The sequence below is a fragment of the Muntiacus reevesi genome, chromosome 4, assembly GCF_963930625.1.
Source record: "Muntiacus reevesi chromosome 4, mMunRee1.1, whole genome shotgun sequence".
Taxonomy (NCBI): Eukaryota; Metazoa; Chordata; class Mammalia; order Artiodactyla; family Cervidae; genus Muntiacus; species Muntiacus reevesi.
In genome coordinates this window covers 170,709,944-170,734,480 of record NC_089252.1, presented here as the reverse complement: position 1 = coordinate 170,734,480, position 24,537 = coordinate 170,709,944, and the positions used below count along the sequence as shown (strand labels likewise).

Here is a 24,537-nt window from a genome sequence, read left to right as displayed (position 1 = left end):
CACCTCTGAAGGACAACTTTGTTGCGTAAAGTATTTCTTGTTTTGCATTTTCTTTTCTTTCAGCATTTTGAATATATCGTCCCATTCACTCTTGGCCTGCAATATCTCTGATGAGAAATCAACTTGTAAGCCTTATGGAGACTCTCGTGTATGACATTTTTTTTTCTGACTTTAAAAAAAAAGCTTTTTTGTTCACGGATTTATTCTTTTGACTGCAGTGGGTCGTTGCTGCGCGTGGAGGTTGGCTCCCCGGCTGTGGCGCGTGGCCTTTCATTGCAGTGGCTTCTGGTTGCAGAGCATGGGACCTAGGCTCTGCAGGTCTCAGCAGTTATGGCGCGTGGGCCCAGTTGCCCTGTGGCATGTGGGATGGTTTTGCTATCTTGGAGAAGGTCATTTTGGATTGACGTTGTGAAGTGAGCTTTTAGCTTAATGAGCCTGGATGTCCACATCTCCCCCACATTTGAGACGTTCTCAGCCATTATTTTTTGAATAAGCGTTCTACCCCTCTCTCCCTCTCTTCTTCCGTGACTTGTGGTCTGTGGATTGTTTCTGTTAACGTGCCCTGTGAGTCCCATAGGCTTTCTTCATTCCTCTTCGTCCTGGCTTTTTGTTTCCTTCTGGCTGGATAATTTCAAATGATCTCTCTTCAGGCTCACTGATTCTTTCTTCTGCTTGGTCTGGTCCGTAGTACTTTTAAGTGGTTTGTTGCTTGTCTTTTATCTTGCATAACCTCTTATCTTGCTAGAGTTGACCATTCCCCATTTCTTGAATCGCTGTCTTTTGTTGCTTCTGCTAACACCACCTTCTTGGGTCTTGCCCTTTCCTCCTCCTCTTTTGACCTTCTTGTCAATTACTCTACTCACTTTCTGAGTATTTTTATTTCTTTAGGGTTTCTTGCCCTCTCTCTAAATATACCTTCTTCCTAAATTTCATTTATTCCTATGCTAATACATTAACTGATAATTACTAGACCAGACTTCTCTGTGTATCCAACTTCTTAATTGGTATTTTTCCCTAGAAGTCTCAGAAATTACTAAAATTAACGTAGTCAAAATGTAATGATTGCTTTGTGGTCCTCAAGTTGGCTCTGCCCCCCCCCCCATCTCTATAGTAGTAGTGAATGATACCACCATCCAGTTACTCAAGCTAGACACTACACTTTCCCACATCTACTTTATTACATAAGTAAAACCTTAGACTCTACCTGTAAACTACGTCTCAAAGGTTTGCATTTCTGTTCATCTTCATAGCCGTCTCTCCAATCATAGGCTGCATTGTCTCTGGTTTGGACTGTTACAGTGACCTAATTGAGCTTGCCACTTCAACTCCTGTCTCACTCTTCTTTATTCTTCCCATAGTAGCCAGAGTAGTATTTTGAAAACCTACATCAGATCTTATAACTTCTCTCTTACCTAAAGTTATTCACTGTCTATAGGGTTGAATGAAAGCCAAACACTTGGAGACAACCTGAAAGTTTGTACCTGCACCTTGTCCTTCTCTACCCAAGTGTCACTGGCCTTGTTTCTTTCGGATTCAGTTGAAAATCTCACTTTTGCGCATTTCTCTTTCTGGAATGATCTTTTATTTCATTCTCTGAATGACTGGTTTCTGCTTATCCTTAAAGTCTCACTGAAATGTCACCTTTCCAACTATAATAACTAAAGTAGGTCACAGCCTTCTGGTCTTTTTTTTTTTTCCCTAGCCCATTTATCACACTCGGTAATTATACAGTTACTTTGTGATTATTTGATGAATGGCTGTATCTCTGCTAAATGCTGAATTCCGTTAGGACCAAGACCATCTTTAAGTCAGTGTTTTGCTCTTGGTGCCTGACGTAGTGCCTGGTGCGCTAACGTGGGCATTAAGTATTCATTGAACACGTGGATGTGAGCTGCTTGCATATTTCAGGCACCATAAGAGCTTCTGTTGTTGTTCAGTCTCTCGGTTGTGGCTCTTTGCGACCCCATGGACTGCAGCACGCCAGGCTTCCCTGTCCGTCAGCATCTCCCCAGAGCTTGCTCAAACTCATGGTGATGCCGTCCACCCATCTCATCCTCTGTCGTCCCCTTCTCCTCCTGCCCTCAATCTTTCCCAGCATCAGGGTCTTTTCTAATGAGTCGGCTCGTGGAATCAGGTGGCCAAAGTATTGGAGTGTCAGCTTCACCATCAGTCCTTCTAATGAATATTCCGGGTCGATTTCCTTTAGGATGGACTGGTTTGATCTCCTTGCAGTCCAAGGGACTCTTAAGAGTCTTTTCCAACACCACAGTTCAAAAGCATCAATTTTTTGGCACTCAGCCTTCTTTATAGTCCAACGTTCACATCCATACTTGACTCCTGGAAAAATCATAGCTTTGACTAGATGGACCTTTGTTGGCAAAGTGATGTCTCTGCTTTTTAATACACTGTCTAGGTTTGTCACAGCTTTTCTTCCAAGGAGCAAGCATCTTTTAATTTCATGGCTGCAGTCCCCGTCTGCAGTGATTTTGGAGCCCAAGAAAGTGAGGTCTGTCACTGTTTCCATTTTTTCTTCATCTATTTTGCCATGAAGTGATGGGACCACATGCCATGATCTTAGTTTTTTGAATGTTGAGTTTTAAGCCAGCTTTTTCCACTGTCTTCTTTCAATTTCATCAAGAGGCTCTTTAGTTCCTCTTTGCTTTCTGCCATTAGAATGGTGTCATCTGAGGTGTCACTTCATATCAATATCTGAGATTATTGATATTTATCCCTGTAATCTTGATTCCAGCTTGGCTTTATCCAGCCTGGCATTTCGCATCACGTACTCTGCATGTAACTTGAATAATCAGGGTGACAATATACAGCCTTGACGTACTCTTTTCCCAGTTTTGAACCAATCTGTTGTGGAGTTCTAAGTATTGCCTCTTGACCTGCATACAGTTTTCTCAGGAGGCAGATAAGGTGGTCTGATATTCCCTTCTCTTTAAGAATTTTCCACAGTTTGTTGTGATCCACATAGTCAAAGGCTTTAGCATAGTCAATGAAGCAGAAGTAGATGTTTTTCTAGAATTCCCTTGCTTTCTCTAAGATCCAGCAGATGTTGGCAATTTGATCTCTGGTTCCTCTGCCTTTTCTGCGTCCAGCTTGTACATCTGGAAGTTCTTGGTTCACGTACCGTTGAGGCCTGGCGTGAAGGATTTTGAGCATGACCTTGCTAGCATGTGAGCTGAGTGCAGGTGTGCGGTAGTTTGAGCACTCTTTGGCGTTGCCCACTTTATATGTGTGTATTTTGATCCTCACACTCATCACATTACACAGTTGTGCTACTGTCCGCATTCTGCAGGTAAGGTTAAGCAACTTGGCAAAGTCACACGGCTCACACATGGCAATAGTAGAATTAGGCCTCAGTCTTTTAATTTTTGAGCCTGTGTTTTAACTATTTTCTGCTAGTTAATGGGCTCTATAAACAAATACACTTTTTGAAAAAACATTTAGTGAACATTGATTCATTCCTTACTCAATTGCTAATTGAATAGTGAAATAATTGAGTGCTTATATCAAAACTGAATCTTATTTTTTTCTTATTTGTAACATAAAGATCTTACATTACAAATGAAAATTATTTTCTTTGTTGTCCCAAATTTAATTAATGCTAAACCATTATTTTACATTTACAGAATTTGTAGACTGGTATGGCTAGGCATGCTAACATTTTACCCTGCCATCAAATACTTGCCTAGCCTTTAAAGACTGGTGGGGTTTGAGGGTTTCGGTTTGAAGCATCCTACTTCTCCAGTCCAGTTGAGAAATAAGAAGAACGTTTGACAAATGGAAATAAAACCAGCATCTTTATTACTGATAAAGCCGACGTTCACGACGGTGCATCCTCTCTGTGGGGCACTGAATTTTCTGACACCGCCAGGATTAGGCAGACTTTTCCACCTAGGGGCAAGTCGTGATAAAACCAAACCAAACAGAAAGCTTGGCCTTCCCCTGTGCGGCAGCCCCTGTGCCAGCTCAGCAGGGTGTAGGGCAGCGAAGCTGAGTGGCGCCCCCCGAGTGGAGCTGCCGCCCCAGGGCCGGTGTGCTGGCGTCTGTCTCCTCCCGGGGAGGGGGCGGTGCAGCGGGCACGGGATTCCCCCGCGAGGGTGACGGTCAGATTCCTCAGTCCAGCTCCACTTGCACGCACCAGACCAGTGCTCAAGTCTAGCAGGTTTTTAAACACTCTGTCTCTGTTGGGCCCTCGTTGTTGCGCACAGGCTTTCCCGAGTTGTGAGGAGCAGAGGCGGCTTTGTTGTCGCGTGCAGGCTCATCGTTACGGTCGCGTCTCTTGTTGCAGAGCACGGTCTTTAGGTTCAAAGGCTCAGCAGTCACACGGCATGCGAAATATGAGTTCCCCAACCAGGGATCAAACCGTGTCCCCAGCATTGCAAGGCAGATTCTGAATCACTGGGCCACCAGGGAAATCCCTAATCTGGTAGATTTTTTGATGATGTTTTAAAAATTTTATTTATTTTGAATTGAAGTGTGGTGTCGGTTTCTGCCGAACATCAGCGTGAATCAGCCACGGGTGCACACGTGTCCCCTTTCCTGACTCGCCCTCCCTCCTCGCTCCCCACACCGCCCCTCTAACCCCTCTCGGTGGTTACAGAGTTCCCTGAGTCATAGAGCAAGCTCTCACTGGCGGTCTGTCTTACCTGCGGTGATGTCTGTCCCCACGTTGCTCTCTCCACTCTCCCTCCTCCCTCTCCCCCCTCACGTCCGTGAGTCTGTTCTGCCTGTCTCCACTGCTCCCCTGCAAACAGTGTCATCAGCACCGTCTTTCTAGATCCCGTGTGTGTGTGTGTGTTAGTATGTGACATTTTTTTTCCTTCCTGGTGTACTTCCCTCTGTATAATAGGTCCAGGTTCATCCACCTCATCAGAACTGACTCACGTGCATTCCTTTTTATGGCCGAGTAATATTCCTTTGCATGTATCCACAGCAGCTTCTTCACCCTTTCATCTGTGGATGGACATCCAGGCTGCTTCCATGTCCTAGCTGCTGTAAAGAGTGCAGTGAGCACTGGAGTACTTGTGTCTCTTCAGTCGGCTTCCTCGGGGTGTGTGCCTGGTGGCGGGACCCTGGGTAGTGAAGGGTGAAGAAGAGGAATGATGATATCATGTCAACAACCGGCTAGTTGTCAATTAAGGACACCGCTGAAAGCCACTGTCAGGAGTAAGCCTAAGCAAAGATAGAGAGGAAGGGAAAAATGGAAGAAGGATGCAGAGGAGTAAGAGAGAGGATGGAGGGAGGAAGCGGGGGCAGTAGAGGCTTGCCTCTAAACTGTAAGGCTGTTATCCTCATTCTAAATTGTCTTTCAGTTTCCCCTCTAAAGGATACCAAAAGTAAGCAGGAGCCTGAGATTCTGCTCTGTAAGTGCTATCAGAACTGTTTTGTAGTAAGGAGAGAGGAAAACACCTGTTTTGTTTTAGTAAATCTGCCTAAAAGAATAGGGATTTTCCCTTTTTCTATATTGTCTATGGATTAAGCGTACTGTGGCTATTCTGTAAGTAATGTCTTTATGTGGGTATGGGTACTAGATCTTGCAAAAATTCTTACAGAACCTTGACATTACTATCCAGGGACTAGATAGAACTTACAGACTTTCTCTCCCTCTTTTGGAGACCTCATCACTTTGTTTATAATTGGCTTTTGGTTTTCAGTTGTTACTTTGGCAACCAATCCCTTATCTCCAACTTCTGCCCCATTCCCAATTGTGGTTTAAACCATGAGTTGGATAAACTAGGTTAACACTTTCCTGAGGACTAATTCTATTCAGATCACTGTCTTTTTTGAGATTCAAGGTATGTTAGGAACTATGAGAGCGTGGGTCCAGGAGTCAGACTGTATGGACTCAAGTGTTTTAACATTCTATCCTAGTTAAAAAAAAAAAAGTATGTCAGACTTTAAGAGACTTTTGTTTGTTTTTAAATAGATAGTAGATGTATGGACTTAGTATAAAATATAAAAGGTTCAAACGCGTATAAAGGAAACAAAGAAAAAGTCTGTCTTCAATCCATCCTCCATATACCTAGTTTGTCTTTCTAGTGGCCATCATTATTAACTGCTTCTTGTGTATCTTTCTAGAGATATTTCTATGTATATTATATCAAACTTTGAAAAATTATTTCCAAAGTCCTTTGTGATTTGTAAAACTAAGCCTAGAATAAAGATTAAACTTGATATGGTTAATGTGAGTCTAGGTGGTTGCCTATATCCATTTTATTTTGATCTGAAGATAGACTAGGCACGTATACCTTTCATATTCTTGGGCTAGGCTACTTCCTTGAAGTGTGTAGTGTTGCCAGTATTTATTGTTTGGTGAAACCAAAGTATTTCCCTAATGGCCACAGGAACAGAACATGTTGACGACTTTGAGATTTTCGGCCTTGGTGAAACCAGGCCCCTCATCTGCCGATCGAAGTATTCTTTCTGCGGGTCGTGTAAGGGTGAAGAAGAGGGTGCTGGCGTTTCCCAACTAAGGGTTTGCCATCGCTGCACGTCTGACCAAAATGAAATTGTGTCAAATGATGAGAACAGGGTGAACGACAAGGTAGGACAAAACAAGCTCCAGGCAGACGTCACCTCTTCCTTCATCTCTTCTCTGTCTCAGGCGGCCCGCACACCCCTCTGCGGGCTCTGTCACCCTGCTCCTCGCGGCGGTCCCTCCCCCGGCCCTGTCCCCCCGACCACGGCGACCCGGCGCGAGGCTGGACGCTGGAGGGGTTGGTCATGCAGGCTCGCGCTCGTGGGGCCTCAGCCGCGTCCCGCCCGTGTTCTGCCCGAGCAGCTGGTTGTCGTGCTCAGACTTACGCTGCTTAACCTTCAAAGCCCGTTTTCCTGTCCTGAGAATTAAGCTTTGCCTGTGCTTCCTGGTGCACGTGAGAGGCTGTCACTCCGACGGCGGAGCCGGGCGTTCCCGGGACGCAGGCCTGCGCTGCTGCCGCCTGAGAGGGCGGCCCCCGCAGAGCTGCCCCGGGTGCCAGCCGGCGGCCCCTGCTCTGCCGTCTGCGTAAGCACCAGTCTCACGGAGGTTCTACCCTTAACTCGTTTGGTTCCCGGTTCAAATGCCTTTGCTTCCTAAGTGTTCTGCTTTGGACTCGACATCGCCTATTCCCAGGGAACTCAGAACTGCCCTCTTCCCAGAGGGGAGGCACAGGGAGGCAGGGGCATGTAGAGAGCCGCTTTACTCTGCTCTCGGCGCCAGTTTGGGTACTGTCCGTCTTAAGGTTTCCCTTACTTGGCTCTGCTGAATAAAAAGTGGAGTGACATACCAGAGGGAATGTTGAAATAAAATTAAGACTCAGTTTCTAAGTTTTAGAAGGAAACTAATAAACTCCCTGCTCTCCTTCACAGAGTCGTTGGGAAGATCAAATGAAACCATAAGTGTTATAGGACTTAAGATGCTGTTTAATTGTTAGACAAAAAGATACGGTACAGAATTCTGCATCGCACTGCGCCTAGGGGAGTGAGGAGGTTCTTCTTCCAGTCTCGAAGAAAGCAGAGCTTCTCAAGAGTTCCTGGTGCGTACCCCCTTGCACCTGAGTCTTTAAGGTGGAGTGGTTTGGTCATCATTCAGGGCCCCAAAAGGAAACAGGCGTACCCAAGCAGAGTAATTTGAGAAAGTGCAGTGAAGGGGCTGTTTACAGAGAGACTTGGGGAAACCAGTGGGAGCGAGCAGGGCCCGCTGTGGCCAGCAGTTGCAGAGCCCGCGTTGCCCTAGGTCTAAAGGGGGAGAGCCGAGGGAGATCGCCAGAATCCAGGAGTCGCTGTCCGGAGAGAAGCTTGGGCCCCAGTGGCAGCGTGCAGTCAGAGCATGGCGTTCTGGCAGGGGAAGGAGCCAGGGAGAGAAATACTCTGACCTCGTTCCCCTCCTGCCTCTGATATCCTGCTGGCCCGCATCTGGTTCCCCAAACCCAGCTGGACCCCAGAGGACAAGGGAGCCTTTCACACACTCTTTATGGTCAGCGTCCAAGCCACAAAGCAAGGTGAACAGGAGTGGCGAGCAGATCTGGAAGGGCGAATGGGTGGATCCCTGGGCAGCAAGTTTGACTGTTTTATTAACTGAGGATTCTTTAGTTATTTTGACTTAGGGTTTAAAAATGTCGATTTTATATCTAAGACCTCGTGTAAGTATCACCTGGTGTGAATGTGAGTAACTCCCCCTGGCATTAAAGGAATGTGGGAAACAGATCACTGGAGCTGTGAAAGAGAAGTGGGGGGGAGATGAGCTGGAGGTGGTGTCAGGGGTGCTTGAGCTGAGAGGAGGTGGTGGGCGTCCGAGTCAGGTTTTGAGGCCAGGCATGTCGGGCGCGTCGGGGCTCTGGGTTCTCTGGCTTAGGCTCTGCATGTTGCAGAGCCTCCTTTCTGTTGTTACTGTTTTTTGATAATTTCATTTATTAATTCCTGGCTGTGCTGGTTCTTCGTTGCTGCAAGGGCTTCCTCTCCGTGCGGCGAGCAGGGGCTCTGTTGTTTTGCACGGGCTTCTCATCGTTTGGCCTCTCGTTGCGGAGCAGAGGCACGGGCTCTAGGGCCAGGGGGCTTCACCGTTGCAGCTCGTGGCCTCATAGTTGTGGTGCACGCCTAAGCTGCTCCTCGGCCTTTGGGGTCCTCCCGGGTGAAGGGTCGAGCCTGTGTCTCCTGCATCGTCAAGCGGCTTCTTTACCGCTGAGCCTCCAGGGAAGCCCCTTGTTTTGTTTTTAATGTTGCTGTTTTCTTTTTTTCCAGTAGGAAGGGTTATTGAAAATACTCCTTTTTTGTCCTGATACGGTATAGAGTCTAATTCATATTTGTACTTGATTTAAATAAAGTATGTTACTTTTAAGACTTCTGTTGCTGTAAGTGAGGAGGGGTGATGCCAGCTGAGGCTGAGTCCTGTGCTAGGTCACGCTAGCCCGTAGGACGTTCGCAGTGGCTGGAATGTCCTCTCCTCTCCACCTGTCTCTGAAACTTTTTTTAATTATTCACGTCTTTGACTGTGCTGGAGCTTCGTTGCTGTGCCTGGGCTTTCTCTGGTTGCGGTGAGCAGGGGCCGCTCTCCCGTTGCGGGCGCGGGCTTCTCATGTGGAGCTCGGGCTTTCAGCAGTGGCGGCTCCCGGGCTCTGGAGGGCAGGCTCAAGTGCCCGGGCTTAGCTGCTTCGAGGCACGTGGGATCTCACCAGACGGGATCGAACTCATGTCCCCTGCATTGACAGGCGGATTCTTAACCACTGGACCACTGGGGAAGTCCCTCTATGAAACTTTTGTAACAGCTTTATTGAGATGTAATTCCCACGGTGTACAATTCACCCATTTAAGGTACAGTTCAGTGGTTTTTTGTATATTTGCAGAATCATGCATCCATTACCACACTTTCAGGGCATTTTCGGTACCAACCCCCAAGGACGCCTCTCTCGCACCGCCATCTCTTCCCAGTTCTTTCATGACACCCTCTCCTCGTCACAGGTAGTCACGCATCTACTTTCTGTTTCCAAGGCTGCCTGTGCCACACGCTTCATATGAATGGAATCACACAACCGGTGGTACTTGTGATTCCTTCTTTCACTTAGCATGCTTTCAAGGTTCACATCGTAGCATGTATCTGTATTTCTTTCCTTCTGCATGACTGGTAGGCTCATATGTGGATGTCCCGCATCTTATTCATCCATTTATCAGTTGATAGACGTTGTGTCCACTCTGGGCTATGGTAATGCTGCTACGAAACTCTTGCACAGGTTTTCTGTGGACACATGTTTTCAGTTTTCTTGGGTACACACGTAGGAATGGAATTGATGAGTCATGTGATAACTCTGTGTTTAATTATTTTAGAAACTGCCAAACTGTCTTCCAGAGCAGCTGCATCATTTTACATCCCCACCAGTAGTGTACGAGGTTCCAGTTTCTTCACAGCCTCACCAACACTTGTTATTTTTTATTGTAGCCATCCAAATTACTTTTGATTAAAGCCATAATCTTTTTATTATAGCTATTCTAGTGGATATGAAGTTGTATCTCATTATGTTTTGATTTGATTTTCCCTATGGCTCCCTGGCTTTTATGAAGGTTTACCAACCTACTAGTTTTTCAAAGTAAAACCCAAAACATTTTCTTTGAGAAACTTTTCCCTCAGGAATTGTTTCTTCTTTCCTGTTCTCATACCATTTTGCTTGGATCCCCATAAAAAGCTCACATTTTGTTCTGCTAGTTATCTAGGTTGTATGCTCTGGTTTGTGAATTACTTAATGGCTTCTTGTGAAAGTGAAGTCACTCACTCGCGTCCTGCTCTTTGTGACCCTATGGACTGTAGCCTTCTAGGCGCCTCCGTCCGTGGGATTTTCCAGGTAAGAATACTGGAGCAGGTTGCCGTTTTCTTCTCCAGGGGATCTTCCCGACCCAGGGATCAAACTCAGGTCTCCTGCATTGTAGGCAGACGCTTTACCCTCTGAGCCACCAGGGAATCCCAGTGGCTTCTTGTGGGTATGTGTTTAAATTTATTATGAAATATTTCACTTATACACTTATTCACCTATGATTCCCCACTGCATCAAGCAGAGCTTACACATAGTCGGCGTTCATATATTTATTGAATGATTCAAATAATGCAGAGGGTCTCATGAGTGAATATTAGGAGGATTGATACTTTGCAGGGAAAGTGAACTTTATTAGGAAACATGAGAGAACTCAGGAAATAATGTATTTTTAGATAAAAATGATCAGATGTGTTATATGTCCCAGAGACCACTGGCTCCAGAAGCTTGTCTTGTGGATCATCAAAATCCATATTGTAATAGGAATTTCGATGTCAGGCCACTGGATTATGTATCTGTGAGACTTTCTTAGGGGTTTATTAAGATGATACACAGTTAGCAAACCCCCTAAATCTGTTTTACTCCTTTTAGTAAATATCCATGCTTATATTCAGTGCCAGGAACTTAGCTGAACACTAGACATGGGGCGGAGCTTTCTCCGGCTCTGGTGATAATAAAGTTAAGGGCTCAGGATGGGGGTGACTTTGACATTAAGTGAATGGATACAGGGCTTGTGAATTTTCTTAAACCAGACAAAGTGAACAGTTGATCTGAGAACCTTATTTTCAGAATAAAGACAGTGTTTTACTTGCATTAGATTTTACTTAGCAAGTAACTCATCTGAATGGGTCATTCTTTTAAAGATCTGATGAAAACTTAGTGATTGGGAAGTAGGCTGTGAACCTCTGCCGCCATTGTGATCTCTTGCAAGACAGCAGAAGGAAGAACAGACTCTTGTCTCCTCGTTTCCTGTAACTCACCAAGTCAGGAAGCATAAAGTTCCTGCTGCAGGAAGAGGGGAGTTTGCTTTTTCTTTTTCTGGATGAAGATGAAGGAGTTATATGTTTCTTTATCCCCATGCTATAAGCCCTTCCCCAGATTATCATGCCCCAGAGATTCTTACAGGATATTTTTACAACATAGTTCTCTAATCATCCTTTAAATACCACCCCACCAATCTTTAATCCCACCAATCTTTAAGAAATTCAAGTCTCTTCAATATTTTATCTTAAAGGTCTCAGCCTTAGACAGTAAAAGAAGAGCAAAACAGAAGGAGCTGTATTATAATCGAGACATAAGTAACTGTCGAGGTGTCAGAGAGAGGAGGTTCTCGAGATGGTTAGGACCCACTCGCTGTCTGCCTCCTAACCTCGTACCTCTTCATGCGCTTTCCATAAAAACGTCTCTCCAGACTTTTCCTGGATCCTTAAGAACTGCTAGGGGAAGCATCAAGTCTCTGAAGACAGATGATGTCTCAATTTGGGTGAGTTATCTGTATTCTGAAAGGAAGGATTTTATCCTTTAATTATAGAACAACTGCATTTTTAAAAACGATTCCAGCTTTTAAAAGAACAGCTGTAACTGACAGTTTGTGCTTGCTGCCTGCCGAGCCCCGTGTTGAGGACTTTATATCCGTTCGCTCGTTTGTCCTACCTTCTCTGCCTTCTCTCACATGTGGCTGGTCACTCTGCAAGGGGAGTGGTCTGTCTGGGAAACAGCGCAGTCCTCCCGTGCTGGTGCTCCCGCACACCTTTTCCTGAGAGATGCTGGTCTCCAGCCAGCCTTATTTTGCTCTTCTCGGGCGTTTGCATTCCGTCAGGCCCCCTTTGCAGCCCAGCCCGTGTTCTCCATTTTGCCTTGGTAGCCTGTTGCCCATAGGCATCTGAGTTTCCAAAGCCATAATGTCCTCGCCCTGAGATTGCCTCCCGTCTTTAGGGATCACAACTGAATTTATTCCATTTCCCAGGAATTAGTGCAGTATTAGAACTGTCTAAAAGCGTTAATACCTATTCTGTAAGCCTACATTTCTAAGGCGCTATGTTCAGTTTTAGCTAAGAAATCAAATTTTAAGGCTCTCCAACACTTAACTACTATGCTTTTCAGGCCTTCCCTGCGTAGTATTTCTAAGGTATTTAAATGTTTATTAAATGCATAAAATTAGCCAGTATTTATTCTAAAAGCATTCACATATATGTATCAAGCAGATCACTTCAAATTCTGCAAGTTAACATTTTTTTCCAAGTAATTCCACTAGCGAGCTTCCCTTTTTATTCCTATTATATAGCAATCTAAATCAACAAGAAAGGAGCTTCCTAAAAAATTTATGAACACTAATTTAATGAAACAGTAACTTTTAAAAACCAGACACAGACAATGTGACATACACTCTTGGCAAAAAACTGAGAAACAGAATATTAACCTAGAATATTAAACAAAAACAACTTTTAGTCCCCCATTCCCTGTTCCTGTATCAACTAAAGATTCTTAAAATAATTTAAAGCACTTGGATATCCTTGGAAAGGAATATTAAAATGTACAATAATATTTCTGCATTACATTTTCATAGATAGGATTAGAAGGAATAGTAAATTGCATATTCTTTCATTCAAAATATGGAAATCTGAAATATTAAAACAAGTTTTACAAAATTATAATTGGTTTGTGCTGGATTTTACCTAGTTTTAACACAAATAGTTATTTTTATTACATACTACATACATTTGAGGGCATAAGAAATATATTTTTCTTGATTGTACAAAATGATTCATTGCAAAATGCTTAAATACAGCTCTCTAGGAACATTTCCACGTTCTTGTCAGTGACGATAAAGGGAAGAGAAGGCATTTTTCAAAATTCTGAGAGTCAGTGTGCGGAAGGGGGGATGGAAGGTGACTGAGACCCAGAGTTTAGGTGACTGGCCAGGTCATCCGATTAGGAGGCTGCGGAGTTGCGGATGGACCCAGGATTTCTTACCTAGAAATGCTTCAGATGAATGTGCTCCAGAGGAAGGGGTGGGGGTCTCATCACGACTGTGGAAACTTTCAGAACTCGGTCAGGCGTGTGTTCGGCCCGCTGGCGCCGGGCTTTAACCCCGCCTGTTGCCGTGAGCGCCGTGTCCACCACGGCCCCAGCCTCAGCACACGTGCAGTTAGCAGCTCGTTCTTTTCTGCAGAGATTCACAAACAGGGAACGCGGTGCTCACGCCTCTTCTTCTCCAGAGGTACGGTGGCGCTGCCCGCTCCTGCCCCTCACTCTCCCGCCAGCCGCGGCTCGAGGCCGGTAAGGGTGTTGCCGGGCAGATCCAGCATAGAGCCCTGCTTGCTGTTTTCTCTTCCCTTAATTTCACGTTTAACAGTGTATTGACCGTTTGGGGAAGAAGTTCTTTACCAGCTCCCTTGAAAAAGCGCACGAGGTCCCTGATCCTCCCTGGACCTCCACCGCCCCCTCGGCCTGGACAGCGCCCTCGGCCTGGCGAACCCGCAGCCCGGCGTCAGGCGCCCGTGCGGGGGCCCGGGCCACTGCCCTGCCGCCGGGGGTGTCCCGCAGGGTCCCTGCAGCTTTGAATTTAACTTCTGTTTTTCTCCTGACCTCCCTTCATGTCTAATATCTCCTACCCCTCTGAACCAGCTGGGATAATGCAGCCAGTGTGAGCTTTCTTACATATATGATATCATGTCACTTCTCAGCTTATAATAAACCTAGCAATGTTTCCCAGTCACTTCCAGACTTAAATCTCCTTCATGACATGGCTCATGCCTACCTGCTTCTATGGAATAACTTTACATATTTCTTTGCTACATCATTTATTTCTGTGTTTTTTTTTTTTTTTAAATTTTTTTTTCATCATTTATTTCTAAAGGCACAGTTAATACAATCCCAGGTGTCTTAAGATCCTAGGCCAAATGTGAGGGTCCTTGCTTTAAAGAGTTCAAGTCTTGCCCTTCGTTTTCTAGCTTAGGCCCTGACGGAGGACCAGTGGCCTCGGAGGACTGCCTGAGACAAGGAAGACAGTTCTGCCCTACCCTCCCCACCCCCAGTGAGAGTACCTCAGTCCTCTGGGCTCTCGTATGTATTACCCTTTTCTCTTTTACATATATAGGTAAACATGGATCATTAGTTTAGTTTAGTTAGTATTCTCTCTCCAAATAGTTTCTTTTGGGAAGCCAAATAAGCTTTACTTAGAGGCTTGCTCAAGTTTATTTCGTAAATTCTCTTGAAAGGAGAGTATCTTTCTTTTTTTTCTCTTTGGAGCCAAACCTGCATAGCAGTTTCAGACGCTATTTGGGAACAGCAAGAGAGAAAAAAAATGTTTCTTTCTGAACTACATTTTTTTTCTAGGAATTTTCCTGGCCTTTTTTAAAAATTAATGACTAAGTCATGTTTTTAGATTATGGCTAAGACCTTACTGGTAAAACCAAGATTATAACCATGGTAGCAAACCAGTAACTTGTTTTTGATTTCTTTTTTTTCCTCAATAACCCTTGTGTTCTTCTCTGGACAGTCCTAGCATCACTGATCCTTCCTCTTGGGAATATTCTCTCAGGTTGGGAAAGGGGGTAAATGAACTCTGATTGAGATGATGACGCCATGGGCTTGTGCGTGGACACGATGCTGCTAGAGTTGCTTCTGCTGTCGCCGTTCCTGCCGGCTCCATCGTCATCCCCAGGCCTAGCCTCTCACACTGGGTGCTTGCCGGGGCGTGAGGGCGCTGCACACCGTCAGCTTTCAGGATCTTAGTTCCCCAGCCGAGACTGGACCCAGCCCCAGTAGTGAAAGCACCGAGCCCTAATCGCTAGACCTCCAGGGAGTCCCCTAGAGTCTTATATTTAGAGGAAGCAGCTTGGCTTTCTCAGCCAAGAGCAAAGGCATGCATTAGCGAATGACCTCTAGCAGTGATCTTCTTATTCTGAATTCAGAAGCACCCATGATTAGAATATAGGCCATAATCTTCTTGCCTCTAAATCAGACAGTGCACTTACCACAGCAGTGACAGTGGAGGAGGTCTTGACCACTAGTGTTTGATTATTATTACTCAGATTTATTCATTTATTTATTTGTAAGTATTATTACTTATCTACTAATTCACTGGCGATTTCAACATCGTTCTTAAGTACTGCCGTTTCTAGCACTGGATGTATGACTGAGGTTTGCCTGCCCTGTTTTTGTCTTGTTGTCTGAAAGTTGCTTAAAAAATACACATGCCTTGCCCTGCACTTGTGGACTGTCACCGCCACCACAAGGGAATAATAATTCATATTCCGCCAGCATGTGGATTGTTTTGTATGGAAAATCCTAGTATTAGCGCTGGCAAAGAGGTGGGGACAGGGATAGGAAATAGATGGGTATGTCAGGAGCTGCAGTAGGTCATGAGTCTTTGGGCCATTCCAGAATGTGACACTGAGTTTCTTCTTCGCTGTGCTATGGAGCTAAGGAGTGAACAGTGTGTTTGCAAGTGGATACACGTGTGTATTTGCACATTTTTTAATGACGGAAATAGGGAAATACTAGTTCCTCTCTGTCATTTTTGAATAGAACTTAGATTTTTATTAATCTTGTCTCATTACACAGTTTACTTAAGAGGCATACGTCAATTGTATTTCCAGCATCTATATAATAAGAACACTTCTCTATCACAAGGTATCTTTTTTCTAAACCTTTAGCGAACATATTTTGACCTCTCATTTTCCGTGAAAAGGCAATTAAATATTTTCTTATTCAGAGTAGAATTCCTTTAGGTTTTTTTTTTTTCCATTTTTTAAAAACTCTTCTCTGACGTCATTGCTGTCCGGGTTTGGAATCATTCTTTCCGCGGGGCCGAGATCTTCTTCACCCTGAGCATCCGAGCGTGCGAGTTTCTGACCTTTCGCTCCTCGTGTCTCCCTGCAGCCGTACGTGTCCTTGTCTCAGCAAATGGCACCTCCGAGTCCAAGCAGCAGCACCCCTAGCAGCAGTGGGAGCGCGGCCAGCGACCAGCTGAGTAAGACCAACCTCTACATCCGGGGGCTGCAGCCGAGCACCACGGACCAGGACCTGGTGAAGCTCTGTCAGGCGTAAGTGGGGCGCGTGCGGGTAGGTCTCCAGGGCCAGTGCAGAGTCGGTGATGCTGGCCTCTCACCCGATGCGCTGGTCCTGAGACGCAGGGTTATTGTGCTTCTGCCCCTATAGTGACAGGGTTACTCCGCAACCCCTCCTAAAGAAACGTACGTGCTGCCAATTCGTAAAGCTTTCACGTGTTTCCCTGAGCAAAGCCAGATCAGGCCAACCTGGACAGCCTCGTCAGTACTTGAGTTTGTTTTCAGCGTGTATCCAGAACCGATGGTCTTAGTGGAGAGATCTCTATCCTTACACCTTGAATAGAAATGCTCAATATCTCTAAAGATATCGATCAGAAGATAGAGTTGGCGGTGAAGATAGAAGAAAGTGGGACTAAACTGATTTATGCTCTTAGGAGAGTTTCTGCTGCTAGAGATTTTTCCAGGGACCCAGAGGGGCCCTCAAACTAGTGGATAAAGAAGAATATGAAGAGAGAGTTATCACCTGGCATTTACCCCCTAAGGATCTTTGGGGTTCTTTTGCATAGACTTGAGTCATGAGGTAGAGATAACTACCATGGAATTAGTCCAGTTAGGAAAGCCAGAAAAATTGCAAGAATGCAGAGATACCAGCTCAGTTCTGTGTAGCAGAAAAATACGTGTTTCAGACATTTATGTGGGGGAGTGCTCAGAGGCTGGTAGGATGGGGGCACTAGCAGGAGGGAGAAACTGAGCTTGTGTATCTGGCTATGCCAGGCCGTAGCTGCGGCGAGCGGGCCTTCATGCAGCACCAGGCTCTTTGGTTGCAGCACGGGCTCGCTGTTGGGCCTGTGGGCTCGGTGGCTGCATCACCCAGCCTTAGCTGCTGTGAGGCGTGTGGGACCTTAGTTCCCCTACCAGGGATCAAAGCCACGTCCCCTGCGTTGGAGAGTGGATTCTTAACCTCTGGGCCACCAGGGGGATCCCTAAATTTACCGTGGTTTAAAACTGTTGGCGTATAACAAGCATACAGAAAGTGCACAAATCCCAAGTGCTTGTAGAACAGGGAATTTTCATAAGGTGAACACGTTTGTAGGAGCCCCCTGTGACGCAGATCAGTGGAACATCATCAGCTCTTGAGAAGCTCGCCTCCTTGTGACAGTCTCCCCCACCCTCAGAGGTGCCTACTGTTGGCCTCTGAACGGCCACGGTGGCTTGTTTGAGCGTCACATAAATATAACGATGCAGCACAGACCAGTTCATGTCCGTTTCTTTCTCTCGGTGTTGTTTGGCAGATGCATCCACACTGTTGCCTGTAGCAAAACTTTGCTCATTCTTCTTGCTTTCTAGACTTCCGTCACAGGAATATAGCACAGTTTATTTACTTGCTCTGCTGTTGCTGGGTGTGGGGTTGGTTTCCAGTGTGTGACTGTTACAGATAGGAATCGTGCTGCTGTGAATCAGTGCAAGACTTTTGTTGCGTGTCTGTATACATTTATATTGGTTATAGACCTAGGAGTGAAATTGCTAAATCACAGGATATTCATTTGTTCAGCTTTTGTAGATACCAGTAAACAATTTTCTGAAGCGGTCAAACTGACACAAACTCCCGTAACAGTATGTGTGTGTGCCAGCTGTCCCAAATCCTGGAGAGGCTGGACATCCTCCCCCAGAATGCACGGGGCCTCGGAGGTACTCTGTAAATCCCTTAGTCTTCTGAAGTTGTGGTTTTGGAATTCTGTTTGCACCAGGCTGCACAGAATCAGTCTCTAAAGGCTGGATATGTGTGTGACACTGGATCCTTTACCTCAGCTGACCTTGTTGGAAAAGTATTTAAATGAACTTAGGGGACTTAGTCTAGGGCTAGTAATTTTGGGGGGGAATAGGAATTGGCTAGAATGTCCTCAGGAGACATAAGAGACATGGGTTTGATCCCTGGGTTGGGAAGATCCCCTGGAGGAGGGCATGACAACCCACTCCAGTCTTCTTGCCTGGAGAATCCCCACGGACAGAGGAGCCTGGCGGACTGCAGTCCATGGGGTCACAGAGTCGGACACGACTGAAGGAAGAGAGTACTGTGTCGATCTGGTTCCTTGATTTTCTACCCTTTGTTTCTTGAACTAAATATAGTGCGCCACAAAGATCACTTCTGTGACTCCACGAGCCGGGAAAAGCTCGGTTCTGCTTCACGATGCGCGTAGGCTTTCACTTTGTCCTTACGGATCGTTGTCTTACCTTCTGTTGTGTCTCAGGGATGAGAGTAATCAGGGTCGGCACAGAGGATGGGAGTAAGGAGCCCAGGAGGGGACCATAAGTAGGAGTGCGGCAGAGAAAAAATAGGTGCTAGATGAGTGATGATGGAAGGGAAGCTGAGAGGAGCAGGTGGGTGGAACCCTCACAGGCCTGTGAGCTGGGAGGTAAGCTCTCCAAGAATGGCGTTTCCCATGCATAGAAGGACTTCCTGCCTTTGTCCCAGCTCGCTCTCTAGGTCGTAGGGGAAGTAGCGGTGCTGGATCCTTAGCCCTGGTGGGCAGAAAAGAGAGGCGTGGAGTCTGGAACCGGAACCCCTGGCTCTCTCTTGGAGGGGCTCCTTCCGTGGAGGAAGCAGCGCGCTCCAGCTGTTGCCAGCTGCAGTGGAAACTCTGAGCTCAGGCTGCTCAGGCCACAGCGAGCCCCACCCTCGGGCCTGGGTGGGGAGAGCAGCGCGTGTGTTCTCCTTCACCGCTTCCCGTGCCTAAACTTGGGGAAGAATCCAAGTATGCAGCCCAGAAGGCTTAGGATCACATCTCTTCTGGCCTCCAGGGCCCTGCTTGGCTTATTCTGTCTAATCCGAGGGTCACGGAGCCCCACCAAACAGTCAGGGGCTGCCAAGGAGCAAAGCAAATACATCAATCATCATGTGTTCTTTAGGGATGGAATGGGAGGAAAAGTAGGGGGAAAAATGCTTGTTTCAGGTAATTCAGTCCCTGCCAACTGTTTCCAGTTCCATTTTATCCTCCTGACTTTGTCAGTGACTCTGTTCTGTCTCCCTAATACGGCTCGCCCTCCTGAAGTGGAATGTAGAGACTTCTTCCGAGTGGAACACTTCTCGTGTGTCCCAGAACAGCGATGCTCCGCTGTTCACAAGTTCGGGGCACTCCACAGGACCCCGCATGGCTAAAGTATAATTTTATTTTATTTATTTATTTTTAAAGTATAATTTTAAAAGGTTGAAGAATATAACTCTCCTACAAATACAGGTGAGCCTATGCCAAATATTTACTTTACTCATTATTGAGGGAACTAGCAGAATGGTAAGATGGGTTCAAAGAGCCTTTGAGAGACTGTCGATAGTACTGAAGAAAGTTGGGATAAGATTGCTAGGTTACAGAGAAAAATGCTTCACACCCTCTAGAACAGTAAAACGGTGACCTCTGGGATTATCTTTTCTAGTGGACAAAAATTACTTGTATCTCTACTAGATAAAAATCTACAAATTAATATGTATCTTCATAAAATCTGAACCTCACCAGTAATAAATAGCAAACCAAAGAAACATCCTTCTAGATAATAGAAGATACCTTGAATGGGCCTTGTAGACAGTGTTCCAGAATGACATTGGAAGAAGGTGAAATCCTCATTTTGCCTCATCATCAAGTTTTGGGTAATTTTTGTAACACAGCGATTGCATTCAGTCTAATGCCCAGTCCCCTCCCTAACATGCTGACATGTTGACAGATAGAAATGAGGGCATTCCTCGGTGGTCCAGTGATTAGGACTCAGGATCCTTACTGCCAGGGCGCTGGATTCAGTCCCTGGTTGGGGAACTAAAATTCCGTAAGCCCCGTGGCACAGCCAAGGAGAGAGACGTCTTAGACACTGAAGCCCAGAAGAGAGCCATCTGGTTCAATGTCGAGGTCCTTTGGGTAGAATACTATGATAACAGCCATTAGCAATCTTCAGGTGCTTTTTGGGAGACGTTACTGCTTTGTATTCATGATCTCGTTTCATGTTCCCATCAATCTCTCCATTTTACAGATGGTGAGTCTGAGGCACAGAAAGATTAAATGATTGTCCAAGATCACACATAACTAAGTGGCAGAATCAGGATTTGAATAAATGCAGTTTGGCTTAAGTTGACCTTCAATCAGCGGGCCAGTAGAAGAGTGAGGAGTGGGATGTTACAAAAGAGAAATAGATTTTCATGGGAGAAAGGGTGTTTGTCCAAAGGAAGATAAGTAATTTCAGGGATTACTTTTAGTCTTCAAGGGATTCTTGCCAGAGCTCTGCCCTTGCCCCCTGCTGAATGGACATCACCAAGCTGCTTTTCCCCCAGAAGGACAGGGGTCTCTTTCTAACTAGTATCTGAGTCTTATTTGGGGGAGAAGAGAGAAATGTGTTGACAGTGTAGGGACTACAGTTACCTTATTTCTTGTAGATGCCTTTGCGGAATAGGTTTATATGGGAAGTGTGGCATTTTAAATTTATTTGTTCTTATTGCTAAGGATTGAGCAAGGACAGCTTTTCCTCGTGGGAGTGAAGACAGGGTGTGGATTCCCTTAGACGCCGCAGCCTCTGTCCTCGTCTAAACCCCTGCCCCCAGATGATCACTTCGCACTTTCTTCTCCCTTAGATACGGCAAGATTGTCTCCACTAAGGCCATCCTGGACAAGACCACAAACAAGTGCAAAGGTGAGTGCAGCTCCCACCGCTGGCGGAGGCCCGCCCTCCCTCGCCTGCGCCCCTCACTGCTTCAGGCCCCTGGTTTCCACGACCAGCATGGCGTCTCTCGGGTTCAGGCTTGAAACTCAGGTAGGTATTTAGATTCTTTGGTGACCAGAGAGCTTGAGCTAAAAATGCTCTTTGGGGGACCCAAGGCTAGAAGCCTGCAGAGTGCCTTTGAGTCCTGTTCCCCTGGACGGGATGCTAGGTATGGGTATGTGAGACCATTGCTACTTAGCAGAGCACTGTACATGTCTTTTATTGGTGTAGATGGGGCAGCTTAGTTTTGTTGGGGTTTTGAGCAATTCTAGGTGGAGAGGGAAAGAGGGAAGGGGCTGGACGCTGGGGTGAGGAGGGGCCTCTTCCAGCAGGTGACTGGCTATCTGCAGTGGAGAGGCTGTATTTCCTACATGCCTAGCGTTTCTGGGAGGTGGCTAGAAAAGAGGAGGGAGTTCTTTTGGAAATAGAGGGGGCCGTGAGTTACTAGAGGAGCCTAGCTCTTGAAACCTTGGATTTTCTTAGGGGAGAGGGAGGAAGGCAAGGATTCCCCAAAGACCTTGTGGCCCTTGGCATTCTTAGCTGCAAAGTAGACCAACTCTCACATGGTTTGGGGAGCCCAGGGATAACCACCTGCCACCTCTTAATCTCTCTTCCACCCTGCCACTTCTGTTATGTGGGTCGTGACTCTTCCTCTGTTCCCTGAACAGCCGGGGCCTCCGCCCTCCCTTACACCTCCTCCCTCCCTTACACCTCCTCCCTCCCTTACACCTCCTTCCTCCCAGTGATGCTGTTTCCCTCTTCCAGGCTATGGCTTTGTGGACTTTGACAGCCCTTCAGCCGCACAGAGAGCGGTAACAGCGCTGAAGGCCAGTGGTGTGCAAGCGCAGATGGCAAAGGTGAGGGTCCTACCCCCGTCTGCTCCTCGGAGAGGTGGTAGTTAGCCTCCAAGGTGTCCAGAGGGTTTAAGAGCCGTGTGGTTGAAGGGCAAGGGCTGTCTGCCGTGCGTTTTGACTATATCCAGTCTCACCCAGGGCCCCACCGAGTGCCTCTGCTGCTGGCGGAAGGTATTCAGAGCCCACGGCAGGTGGCTCTGTCAGCTCTCTTCCTCTCATCAAGTATTATAAGCAGGCAAGAGGGTCCAGAGGCGTCTTCCCTTCCTCCAGCTGTTTCCCTCTCTCTACCCTGGTCCCACTTCCCTACCGAACAGCTTGTGGTATTTTTGCAGCATTCTCTGAAGAAGCCAGTTGCGCAACTCCAAAGTTCAGAACGATGCTTTCCACCTCCCAGCGGTTCCCTGAGGAAGGGGCGGTGGTGTGTAGGGCGTGGAGGGGCAGATGCGGCAGAGAGAAAGGAAACTGTCCCTTCCTTTCTCCCATCTGTCTGCAAGTTTTTTATTTTCATTTGGGCCACTAGAAAGCCAGAGACTTTTCCTTTCCAAAGTCATCGTGAATCCCTGGGAGGGGCTGATGCAGCAGGCCTGCCGGGCCGGCCTTTTCTACAATGATTGAAGAAAAAGGAGCCTTGAAAGGAGCGGCGGGGGAGGGAGTCAGGTTGCAGGTGGCCGACGGTCAGGGCAGGGTGACGCTTAAACTCCGCAGCCCAGCGCTGGGAAGGTGCCGCTTTCCAGTCTGCCCCCTGGAGGTGCTCTCGCAGCTCTTCTTTCCGGAGAAAACCCCTCTGACCTGACGGGGGAGCGGCTTCAGCCTCCGGCGAGACTGGAGCTCCCGGGCTCCGTGCTGACCCGGCCCTCGCTGCAGCCCCCTGCACCGTCCTCCTCTCCCGTCCCGTCTTCCAGCGCTCCCTCCGTCGGGGAGTGTACAGACACTCCTCCTACGGGAGTCTGCTGTGGCCGGAAGAGGGGGAGGGAGATCACGCACGACTCTCCAGCCCTGGAAGGGAGGCAGTCCCGGAGAGTCCGGCCCCTGGGGCCGGCTGCTGGGTGGGGAGGGGAGCGCCGCGGGCCTGGCTCTTAAAGCGACAGCCGGAGCCGCGTCCGTGGCTTGTCTCCCGGGCCCCTGCAGCGCTGGAAACGGGGCCTCTGGGTTTCGGCCTGGGCTCAGCACACAGCCCGTGCCCCGTGGCAGTGGGACGAGGGGTTCTGGACGGCTGCTGAGATTCTCTGGGCAGTCATCCCTTCCTCCTCTCTCTTTTCTGAAATGTCACTTTGTGAAGAACGGCTGAGGGTGGGAGAGGGTTAAGAGATACGAAATCCAGTTTTTCACCTCTATTTCCATAGCAACAGGAGCAGGACCCCACAAACTTATACATCTCAAACCTCCCGCTGTCGGTGGATGAGCAGGAGCTGGAGGGGATGCTGCAGCCCTTCGGCCAGGTCGTGTCCACTCGCATCCTGCGCGACACCAGCGGGGCCAGCAGAGGGGTCGGCTTTGCTAGGTGAGAGAGGCCGAGAATGGCAAGGGGTGACGTTAATAAAGGATGTCACATAGAAGGTCGTCAAAAAGTCTGTGTCCTGCTCCTCCCGGGACCAAAACACTGGCCAAAAGTTCTCGACAGTAAATCAAAAGTTCATTTAATTACAGGTCACAGGACTCAAAAAAACTATTTGCTCTCAAATCTTTCTGCTTTCGCCACTGTTTCCTGTTACTGTAGCCTTTGTTCCTTTGATCTAGAGCTAAGCAGAACAGAAGATTATGATTCTGTATCCTGTTTTAGTTTCCTGCGTATTTCTCATCCTATTATCTCATTTGGGCTTCCCTGGTGACTCAGACGGTAAAGAATCTGCCTGCGATGCAGGAGACCCAGGTTCGATCCCTGGGTTGAGAAGATAGCCTGGAGAAGGGAATGGCAACCCATTCCAGTATTCTTGCTTGGGGAATTCTATGGACAGAAGAGCCTGTCAGGCTACAGTTTATGGAGTTGCAGAGAGTCAGACACAGCTGAGGAAACCTCTGTCTGTCTATCTCATTTACTCTATGAAATAAATATTTTTTATTAAAAAAATAAACTTTATTGATAGTAAATGCAGTGAAATTCAATTTAACTATACTGTTTGAGTTTTTACTTATGTACGTAGTTTTTTTAATTTTTAAAAAATTGGAGTATAGTTCCTTATAATATTGTTGAAATAAATATTAATTCTCTATTGTATGGAAAAGAAAAAGTTCTCAATATGAAGTGGTTTGCTCAAGGTCTCAGGAGCAGGTGGCAGAGTGGAGCGCTTACCCTCGTGACTTCAGAGTAGGTAGGATTAAATGGAAGATCTGGTCTACCTCTCCAGAGCTGTTGAGAGCCTTAAATTCTCCATCCAGCTCTACCGCTCACTGCACGTGTGGTATCCGACCTTTATGAGCCTTGGTTACCCTGTGAAGTAGAGGTTTAGATGAGTGACTTTCTTTTTTAGAAAAGCCAAGTTGTTCATTTTAATTGGAGGACGGTTACAGTATGGTGACGCCCTCTGCCCGCATCAGCACGAGTCAGCCCCCGACCCTGGACCGCCGCCGTGCTGCGCCCCAGCCCCGCGGGCCGCCCCGAGCCGGCGTGGGTGCCGCGCGGCTGACCGGCGTGGGTGCAGCGCC

At 46.9% G+C, this 24,537-nt stretch overlaps 1 protein-coding gene across 7 annotated transcripts in view; it reads left to right on the top strand.

Moving 5' to 3' along the window:
* The window catches only part of RBMS2 (RNA binding motif single stranded interacting protein 2), a 60,628-nt gene that overhangs the window by 19,050 nt on the left and 17,041 nt on the right, over window positions 1–24,537 (top strand). For 3 of the 7 annotated variants that reach the window (XR_010663083.1, XR_010663084.1, XM_065934879.1), the window contains exons 1-6: window positions 10,197–10,322; window positions 11,701–11,772; window positions 16,176–16,339; window positions 20,913–20,971; window positions 21,806–21,897; window positions 23,238–23,395. Coding sequence is in view for 5 of the 7 variants with exons in the window: in XM_065934879.1 (XP_065790951.1) it covers window positions 10,200–10,322; window positions 11,701–11,772; window positions 16,176–16,339; window positions 20,913–20,971; window positions 21,806–21,897; window positions 23,238–23,395 (668 nt within the window). In the remaining 2 variants the exon portion in view is untranslated. Of the gene's footprint in view, window positions 1–10,194; window positions 10,323–11,700; window positions 11,773–16,175; window positions 16,340–20,912; window positions 20,972–21,805; window positions 21,898–23,237; window positions 23,396–24,537 lie in introns of those variants that run through there. The other 4 variants (XM_065934881.1, XM_065934882.1, XM_065934883.1 and 1 more) reach the window with 3 other exon arrangements.